Genomic DNA, 10,622 nt, shown 5'->3' on the forward strand with positions numbered 1-10,622 from the left:
AGAGAGAAATATGATATAAACTTTGTTAACACGATTCAAAAACTTATTACTAATTTCCCAGAAAATACAATTACAGATGAAGGAATACCATTTTGGCATGCACCAAAAAGATTCCCACATATTTATCCATTTAATATTGATAATCAATATGCAAAAGAATTTATTATTTCAGCATCACTTCTTCGAGCAGAAATATATGGGATTAAAAATGAATTGAGTAAAGAAGAAATTATTAAATATGCATATTCATTAAAAGAATATACAAGTGAAGAAAAGAAAACAGAAGAACCAGAAGCTGAAATTAAACAACTTAGTGAAGAAATAAAAGGAAAAGAAATTCCAAAAGTTAATCCAATAGAATTTGAAAAGGATGATGATAATAATCATCATATTGAATTTATAACAGCATGTAGTAATTTAAGAGCAGAGAATTATTGTATTAAACCAGCAGATTTCTTAAAAACAAAGTTAATTGCAGGAAAAATTATACCAGCAATGATTACTACTACAGCTGTAGTATCTGGATTACAATGTATTGAATTATTGAAGGTTATTGAAAAGAAACCATTAGAAGCATATCATTGTTCATTCTTAAATTTAGCTATAGGATATATGGATGCTACTGAACCAGAAGCAGTGAAAAAGACAAAAATTTGTGATGGACTTGAAGTATCTATTTGGGATAAATTAGAATTTGATGGAAACTGTACTATAGAACAATTCTGTCAAGAAATTTCAAAAAGATATCCAATTGAAGTTGATTCAATTACTGCATGCGGTGCATTATTCTATTGTTCATATCTTCCTAGTGGAATTAAACGAAGTAAACAAACATTTAAAGAGATTTATAAAGATATAAAACATGAAGAATATAAAAACAATACAATGACAATTGCCATATCAGTTTCAAGTGAAAAGGAACAACTTCCAGACAATTTAGAATTTCCTGATATTATATTGAATTTCTAAATGAATTTTAAAAATAACAAAAAAATATTTTTATATATATTTTTTATTGTTATTCTTTTAATTTAAAAAAAATAAAATAAAATTCAATACAATGAGAATTAATAAATTAAAAAGTACAACTTATAATGAAGGGTTTGTTGGAGAAGGAAGACAATCTATTTGAGGATTTGATGAATCATTGGGTATGTCTTTGAATGGAGTAATTTCAGTTATATTATCAAATGAGAATTTAAAATTTTGATTAATTTCTTTTAATAAAGACTCAGGAGAACTATAATGTCTTGTTACACGTATATTATGGTTGTAACCAACATTTTCAACTTTTACTGAAATGAATTGATGTGTTTGCATAAAGATTGAACTAAAAAGTTCTTGAAAAAGAAAGAGATAAAAATATAAATTTAAATCATATTTTTGAATTTTTCATTAAAAATAATAATTTTTAAAAAAAAATATGAGTTGGAGTTATTCCTTTTTAGTTCTTTATTATTTGAAAAGTTATTTTTAAATTAAAAATTAGTTTTATTGTGATTTATCAGTTGTTTTTTAATAGAAATTGTTTTATTCTTTTGTTGAAAATGTTTGTGAAAGTAAAAGTTCTTTCACTGAAAATGATTCTCACTTGATAACTTAACCCCATTTAATGTTTTGTCAAATGTTATCCTTTAAAGTTATTGGTTTTGGTACTATTTCATCGAACAAAATAGAAATATTTCAGATACTAATTAAATGTTTTCCTAAAAAAAATGCTAGTCTGTCTAAGCGTTTATTTTTTATATTAATATGAATTATACTCTCTACTATCATAAGTTATTTATTAGCTTCTTGCTAATAACAATGGTTAGCTACAAAACAACAAAAAAGCGACTTAGTACAATAAAATCGGAATAAACTCTTCTAGATTTTTTTGTAAGTAAAAAATAGTATCATCAATTACTAAATAGAATCAAAAAAAAAAAACAATCAATGACATATTAGAATTTTATTTTATAACATAAATTGTATAGATAAGGATTATTTTAATTATTTATTTTATTTTTTATTAAAAAAAGTAAGTAATTTTAATTAAAATTGAATCAATTACACTTTTTTTGGATGATAAATTCATTTTAGAAATTGGATTAGTATTAACAAGTGAAGTATATATTTTATTTTTTAAATGTATTAGTTTTTAAATGACTTATTATAATCAAATTCACAAAAGGTTATGAAAAGAATAAATTTAAAACATCCAAGAACTGATAATCTAACATTTTTAATCAATAATATTCAACGAAACTACTACAGTATTAGTATTAATAATATACTAATATGAAGCGTTAATGTTAAAAAAGAAGAAAAGTACTAACATGAAAATACTTTTGTATTTTAAAGTAGAATTCGTTATATATAACAGAAATACTCTTTATAAAGAATAATAAAAATACAATGAAGGAAAATAATAAACAGAAAAACAGAATGAATAGTATAAGAATAATAAAGAAAATTAATAAAAACTACCAAAAAAGTTAGTATAGATAACACAAAATAAGATAAAAAGAAATAAAAATCATAAAGAAAATAAAAACTTTTAAATTGTCATAAATTGAATGGAAGATCCATATATCTGTATTATTACGAATTGGCTTAATTATACATTAAAGTCATGTTATAAAAAAAAGATTACTTATGCTTCATTTAAAGATGGGGTGTTGTTACAAATTTTATTTAATAAACTTAATAATAATATTTCTAATCCATTAAAATTACCACAATCATCTGCAGATAAAATAAATTATAACCAACAAATTATTAACATTGTTTATGGTGGGGTTAATAAAATATCAGCAGAAAAATTTACTTTAGGAGCACCAGAAGCCGTCACTCCTTTACTCATAAAAATGTTTTTGAAATATCAACTGAAATGCTCTTCAATTCAAGAAGCTATAGATAAAATACTTAATATGGTACAAAGTGTTGTAGGAAAAGAAGTAACAGACCTCAGTCTATCCTGGGTAGATGGAACACTTTTTAATCAATTTATTACTGGGCTTCAACCAGCAACAAATAATTCATTTAAGAACCTTAATAAATTAACTTCAGTAGAATTGATACAACAATGTCTTGAATATGCAGAGGATACATTTAATGTTCCTCCTTTAATAACTGCAGAAGATATGTGTAATTTACAAGAACAATTTTCTTTAGTAGTTTATTTCTCATATTTCATGAATTATGCAAAGAAAGTACCTCGTAAGCGCGTTATAATTATGGATGAAGCAAAGAGTAATAAAATAAAAAAAATTATTGACAGTCCTGAACCAGAATTAGACCTTAAAATAAGTAGTTATGTTGCCATAGAAGGACAACTAAAAAAAGAAGCTGAACCGATAGTTGAAGAAATAATAGAAGACAACCCTTATACTCTTTCTGTTCAAATCAACATTCTTAAAAATTTTAATATCTTTGATCAAAATCCTAGAAAAGAAGAAGACGCTGATTCATGGAGACGTATTAACAAATTTAGTTATTGGATAGAACCGATAATGTCTAATTTCCTTTATGAAAGTCCTATGATTCTTTATTCTCCACAACAACGAACGGAAGAAGAACGTAAGAGGATATTAGTAACAGATAAAACTCGTCCAGAAACATTTTTTAAATTAGCTTCATGTTATTTTCAAGGTATTCTAGTTGAAAAAAATGAAAAATTAGCTTATAAACTCTTTAAATATGGAGCACGCTATGGAGATGTTAACTCAATTAACAATATTGGTTTAATGAAAGAAAGAGGAATAGGATGTGTTCAAGACAAATACATTGCAAGAGAAAAGTATGTAGAAGCAATGACCAAAGGATGTGTTATTGCTTGCAATAATCTTGCTGTGCTACAAATGATTGAAGGTAATGTTGAAAAAGCCATCAGTAATTGGAAATTTGCAATAACAAAAAATGTTGTTGCTGCATGTAATAACTTAGGTGTTGCTCTAATTCAAAGTGATCCTAATAAAGCTGTTAACTTATTAATGGAAGGATATAATTGTGATGATAAATATGCAACCTATAATTTAGGTGTAATAGCCTTAAAGGGGATTTCTGGGTTTGTACCACAGAACCTTTGTGTTGCTGGTGCATTATTCCAAAATAGTATAAACCTTCCCTATTCAAGGTTTAATGTTGCTTTTATGCAATATACTGGTATAGGGTTACAAAAAAATTTACATGAAGCTGCAAAGAATTATGCATTATCAAGATGTTCAAAAACACATTCAGATGTTAATTTAGCAATTGGATTGTTGTATGGACATTTGGGTGTAAAGTCAGAAGATAGCCAAGAAATTGCAACAAAAATTTTATTGGCTCAAAGAAAGTCATCTGTTGCAACGTTTCATCTTGGGATGTGTTATAGAAAAGGAATAGGAGTAGATGAAAATTCTATTAAATCAGCTGAAATGTATAAATTATCTATGAAGCTAGGTAATGAATTTGCTAAATTTCATGTTGGTTGTGTAAAGATGATCAAACATGAAAATAGAGAAGAAGCAATGACATTAATTAAAGAAGCAGTTGATGCTGGGTATTGGGTTGCTGAGTCATGGTATGGAAGATTTATTTATGCCTTTAATAAAAGAGAAGGGTTAAGATTAATTCGTAACGCATGTATTATGGAAGATAAACGAGCATTATATGCATTAGCTATTCATTTGTTAAAAAACCAGGATGTTAACCATGCAATTGAAATACTATTTCGTTTATGCAAACTAAATTATGTTGACGCAATTGTAACAGTTGGGGTATGTTTTATGAAAGGAGTTGGAGTAAAAAAAGATGTAAATGCTGCGTGTGTGTTGTGGAGAAAGGCTAAAGCATTAGGAAGTGACAAAGCAGTTCAATTCCTACAATATTGTTACAGTGATGAAGATGAATTTTATTATTAAAAAAATATTTAATTATAAGTAAAAGCAGATTAAAATAGTTCAGGTTTATCGTTTTTTCTTCATTTTCAAACACCCTTCAAATACGTTATCATGACACGATACTCCTTTAGGTATTTTGACTGTTATAAGAGAAGAACATCCAGCAAAACACCCATCAGGAATTTCTTTTAATTTTAAAGGAATAGCTATAGATTTGAGATTAGTACATTGTTTAAAGCAATCAGTACTAAACGATGTGATAGTCGGAGCAAGTGAAATAGATACTAATGAAGAACAATTAGAAAAGCAATTTGATGATAGGTGATTGATTGAAGAAGGAATTATTATTGAACTAAGAGAAGTACAATGACTAAAACAATACATACCTATTGAAGTGATTGAGGTAGGTATTATAATAGATTTTAAAGAACTACAACCATAAAACGTATAATCAGTTAATTGATGAACAAGCAATGGGATTTGAAATGATATTAGATGTGCACATCCAAAAAAACAACGTGTACCAATTGAAGTAATACCTGTTGGTATTTCAATTTTTTTTAAAAAACAACAATTTTCAAACAAATGGTCAGGAAGACTTAAAACAGTTGAAGGAATATTTACATATGTTAATGAAGTACATCCTGAAAAAACATTTTTATTTAATGAAGTAACAGTTAGTGGAATAAAGAATGATCGTAATGCACTACAATTTTCAAAACAACATGAGCCAATTTTTTTAATAGAAAAAGAAGGTAAATTTATTTGAATGATATATTCACAATTAAGGAATGTAGAAGATTTTAATTTTGACATTGAAGAAGGAATAGACATAGATGTTAATAAACAACATTCAGAAAAACATAATTTTCCTATTGAGGTGATTGCTTTTGGTAGTTGTAGAGAAGTTAAAGAAATACAATGAAAAAATGTACCAATTCCTAATACATTAACAGATGAAGGTAAATTAATAGTATTAAGCTTGATACAATTACTGAAAGCAAAATCACCAATAGACGTAATTAAAGAAGGAAATATTATTTCTTCTAATGAAGAACAATTAGAAAAAGTATATGGTTGAATGGAATTTAATAAAGAGGGTAAAATTAAAGAAATAATACCACACTTTTCAAAGGCATTATTTGATATGAAAGAAACTGAACTTGGAATAATAAGTGATGATAATGAATTACAGTTAGTGAATAGATTTTGAGGTAATTGTTTTAAAGATGAAGAAGTGGAAATAGCAATATAAGACAATAAATGACAATTATAAAAAGCACTTGGTCCTATTTCAATAAGATGTGGTACTTCACCAGATATACTTTCTAATTTAATGCAATTATAAAAAGCATTTGATCCAATAGCTATTAATGATAATGGTAATTGAATCATTTTCAAAGCACAACAATTATAAAAACACATCTCTGGAATAATTTTCAAAGTGTTTGAAAGATAAATTGATGTTAGTGAAGTACAATCAATAAAAGCAGAATTACCAATATAATGAATTGTATTAGGAAGAATAATTTTATTAATTTGACTGGAAGCAAATGCATAATCAGAAATACCAACAATAGAATTACAAAGTTTAATACATTTTTGAGACAATTCACTCCCAGAATTTTTATCAATAACAAAATGTAAAGAAGACTGAAATTGTTGGAGATAAGTTTTATTTTCCATATCAGTTTTTGTTAAATAAACAGTATTAATTTCATCATAATATTTATTGTTTTTCGTTAATAAAAAATATTGGTCAAGTGTTATTTTATATTTTTGTATGTACTGAGCCATACCTTCTTTTCTTAAAGAATTAATTGAAAATAATTGTTGTGAAGTACATCGTGTAAAAAATCGAATGTCATCAATAGGATTTACTTTAAAATACTCAAAAAAATGTTTATATTTTCGACTAATGAATACTACTTGTTTAAAAAGACAAATATCTTTGAAATATGAGACAATAACAGTCATTTCTTCTACACTAAATGTCACTACTCTCTTTCCACTCATAACCATATCTTTCGTTTTTTTTAGATTGAAAAGTTTTAATCTCAAAATCTGTTAATTGTAAATAACATTTGGTTAATTCTTAAATTTTATCCTTCCCTTTTAATGGGGTATTACATTACTTTTTTATATTTCGACCAAATTGATAGTGAATTTGACAATCGATCAAATAAAAAATAAAAAATAAGTATAATCTTCTACCCCTAAGATAAATAAATGATAATATATTTGATAAAGTATTTTTGGAACTAATAAAAATACATTTAGGGTTTAGTAATTTTTCTGGTTTCACTCAGTTTTTTATTTTTAGGTGACTTCCGCAACTAAAAATAGCAATTTTTTAAAATAATTTGGTAAATGATATTTTGTTAAGGGAAATGTAGTAGTTTTTCGGGATTTTTCTATTCAAATGAAACAGATTAGATTAAATGAAATCTCAGAGAAAATAATTGTAAAATAAGAATTAACTGTCCTAAGAATAATTAGGAAAAAGAAAGAAGAAGATAGGAACAGAATTTTCTATTTGTGAACCTTTGTTCAACAAAGGGTAAGACTAAACTGAATGACAAGAACTTAGTATTTTAAATCATGCAGTCATTCCCTGCTCCTATTGATGAAGTTATTGGGCGGTGTGTTTCTAAAGAATCTGAATTTACATATTTTGATAATGGTAAAAAAAAAATTCACTGGAGTCATCCCAAATATATTGAAAAGAAAAGAGAAAATAAATCCTATGAGGCATTTCAACAAGCAGTATTATTATGCTATTTAAATCAGTTTTGTGCAATTACCTTAGAAAAAAGAAGAAGACAACCAACAGTTACCATGTCATTACCAAACATTAAAACCTTAATTTTTGAGAAAGAGGAGATTGACATTTCTTCATTAGCAGAACAACGTTGTCGTCAAAATTTTGATGATTGTCATTTTGAGGGAAAAAATAAACAAACAACAACCAGGAGATTAGAAAAAAATAAACGAATCTTCATCCATAATTTATTGATTGATATTTTAATAGAAAAAGGATATTTCTTTGATTCAAAAATGTCAAAACGTTCTAAACGTGGATTCCAACTTGAAAGAATAATTCATATATTCTACAAAAATAAATTTATTATGGGTAAAGAAGATTTAACAATACATGGCTGTAATGTCAATTCTTATTTATGTAAGTTAGTTGAATCAACACCTATTGTAACTATACCTCGAAATGATCTTTGTTTGTATCAAGCTTTTAATCAATAGAACTTTTTTTTTTAAAAAAAAGAAAGAAATATATTCTAAATTAATTTTCAATTTAATTTTACTATTTTTCTTTTGACCACTACTTTATTTTAAATGATTAATACAAGTAAAATAAAAAGTATCATAATAACTCCTTTATATTTACTTGAATTTGATTCATTTGGACAATCATCTGGAAAAGCACTTACACAACAATTAACATAAATATTTGTTTCTCCTTTTAAACATGTATTACATTCTTTTGAAGAAAGTGTAGATAACTCAATTTCACATTCATTGTCTGAGTATTTCTTTAATACTAATTTATTATTTTCTTTTGAATATTTCTGTTTTTCAATACATTTTCCTACTATATATTCTGTGTATATTTCAGGTTCATAACTACTAATACAACTTGATTGGTCTTGTTCTACATCAAATGAAATTGCTTTTATATCACCTGTTGGTTTTTGAGTATTAATTTGACTAATTTCTAATGAACCATTAAATGTTGGAGTTGATTGACATTTTGTATTTCCAAATTCATGAAGCGTATAACTCACTTTTTTTACTTCTCCTTCAACTCTTTTAGTTATTTGAACTGATGAAATAGTAGATGTTTTATAACAAATACCGGCTGTGTACTTAATATATGACAAAACATTTTCTAAATAATAGAAATGAACAAATGAATCTTGTTCATCACATTGTAAATAAAATAATGTTGATTCTTTTGTAATAATAGAATTGCATTGATAATATAAACTATGGTCATTGTTAACTAAATATCCATTTTCAATAGAATATTTAGAAGATTCATCAACTGTACCAGTATAATATGTTTTTATTCCATCACTATCTTCATTGCAAGATTCTTTAGAAGTGCATAATATCTCTATAGAAAGAATATCACTCAATGGCTTGTTAGGTAACACTATTACTTCAGAAGAAGATGTTTCACATGAAGAACTTGTAAGACCAGTTTTAAGATACCATTTATTTGATTCAAAAACAACCTTTCCATACAAATTCTTATTGATTAAACTACATTTATTTATTGAATAGACTGTATACTTAGACTCATCTCCAATATAAGCCCAATTTGGTGAACAAACAATATAGTTATTTCCCATTTGGGAATAACATTTACTATAAACAGCTATTGTTCGTTGAGAATTACATAAATCATCAGTAAATGTTATTTTATTTAATCCACTAACTTCAGTTCTATATATTGTAGAATCAGCACAGACATTTTCATAAATATATTCTACTATTTTCCCACTTTCACTTTTAGAACTTGACTGATAAATAATTTTTGTTTCTGGTGGTTGATAAGTGTTTGGATTAGTTCTTTCATAATCAATTCTATTTGAGCAAGAATCCCTGCAACCACTTTCACTATGTTCACATTGACTTACTATATCTTTAAATTTTCCATCTTTCAATGAAAATGAACTCTCAAAATTAATATATTTATCTCCTTGTTCATAACACACACCATTAGTAGAATGCCCAATTCTTTGAATTTCATTTGTTTTTGACTTAGCAATGATATAATAATATTCTTCTACATTTTCTTTATTTGAAACACTGTGATAATACCTATTTTTAATATCTGAATAACATTTAAATTCAAAAGATTCAATTTCTGAAGCAGTTCTATTAGAATTAATACCAATTTTTATAAATTGGTTAGAAGTCTTTTTGTATATTTTACCATTTATTAATATATTAACTAAATAATAAAATGTTAAATAAACTGGAGAAGCATCTGAACAAGAATCGTCAACACTAATAAAATCTTTTACATCATAATTAGGAAGTGATCCTGACTTTTCGCATTGAATAAAAGGGTCTAATAAATATTCATCACTATTAATAATATCAGTACAATAATTTGAATTTGTTTGTTCAATTTGATACGCCTTCATTTCTCCTTTATCATTTTTCATAAGTTGAATATAATACATTTTATTCCCTTCTTTTTTATAATAACAATTTTCATCTTCGGCTTCAAAAAACATATTAACAAGATCATTTTGTTTCACTTGACAAATATATTTAGTTTGTGCAAGACAATACCCAATTAAACAATAAGAAATAAAAAGAAAAACTTGGTTTGGCATAAGAATAATAACAATAATGTCTTTTTTAGTTTTTATAACTCTAATAATAGAAACCCTTAATTTTTAAAATTTTCCAATGAATTTTCAGCTTAATTTGTAACAATCAAAATAATATCTTCCCATATTCAAAAATATGACGAATTAGATAATAATGTCTTGTTGTTAAATCTTTAATTGATATTCGTTTATTCTTTTTAAACTCATTACTAGCTGTATTTTCTTCTTTTGATGAAGAAATAATCCTAGACAATGCATTTAATAACATGAGTTTCTTCTTTCATTTGAATAATTATTTATTTTGTTCAATAAGATGTTCATGAATATTTATTCCTGTAGTTAAATCCATTTTTGTTAGAACTACATTATATGCAGTTTATCCAAATATTGGGTC

At 25.7% G+C, this 10,622-nt stretch overlaps 5 protein-coding genes across 5 annotated transcripts in view; 3 read left to right on the forward strand and 2 right to left on the reverse strand.

The window, feature by feature from the left end:
• The window catches only part of EHI_038690 (ubiquitin-activating enzyme E1 1, putative), a gene marked incomplete at both ends in the record, with an annotated part of 1,837 nt that extends 868 nt beyond the window's left edge, over positions 1-969 (forward strand). Inside the window, one exon of the mRNA XM_001913591.1 lies at positions 7-969. Within this exon, the coding sequence (XP_001913626.1) occupies positions 7-969 (963 nt within the window). The remainder of the gene's footprint in view (positions 1-6) is intronic.
• Positions 970-2,558: 1,589 nt separating this feature from the next.
• On the forward strand, positions 2,559-4,886 carry EHI_038800 (actin binding protein, putative; the record flags this gene model as incomplete). The annotated part of the gene is made up of 1 exon (XM_651776.1): positions 2,559-4,886. The coding sequence occupies one exon, from the start codon at positions 2,559-2,561 to the stop codon at positions 4,884-4,886; it is 2,328 nt and encodes a 775-aa protein (XP_656868.1).
• Positions 4,887-4,931: 45 nt separating this feature from the next.
• On the reverse strand, positions 4,932-6,887 carry EHI_038810 (uncharacterized protein; the record flags this gene model as incomplete). The annotated part of the gene is made up of 1 exon (XM_651777.1): positions 4,932-6,887. One exon carries the CDS (start codon positions 6,885-6,887, stop codon positions 4,932-4,934), a length of 1,956 nt encoding a protein of 651 aa, XP_656869.1.
• A 579-nt stretch (positions 6,888-7,466) lies between these two features.
• Positions 7,467-8,179, forward strand: EHI_038820 (uncharacterized protein; the record flags this gene model as incomplete). Its single annotated transcript, XM_651778.2, has 1 exon — positions 7,467-8,179. One exon carries the CDS (start codon positions 7,467-7,469, stop codon positions 8,121-8,123), a length of 657 nt encoding a protein of 218 aa, XP_656870.1. The 3' UTR covers positions 8,124-8,179.
• Positions 8,180-8,212: 33 nt separating this feature from the next.
• Positions 8,213-10,231, reverse strand: EHI_038830 (uncharacterized protein; the record flags this gene model as incomplete). The annotated part of the gene is made up of 1 exon (XM_651779.2): positions 8,213-10,231. The coding sequence occupies one exon, from the start codon at positions 10,229-10,231 to the stop codon at positions 8,213-8,215; it is 2,019 nt and encodes a 672-aa protein (XP_656871.2).
• Between the last annotated feature and the right edge of the window lie 391 nt (positions 10,232-10,622).

Source organism: Entamoeba histolytica, genomic scaffold, assembly GCF_000208925.1.
Source record: "Entamoeba histolytica HM-1:IMSS scf_1104750516869 genomic scaffold, whole genome shotgun sequence".
Classification (NCBI taxonomy): domain Eukaryota; phylum Evosea; order Mastigamoebida; family Endamoebidae; genus Entamoeba; species Entamoeba histolytica.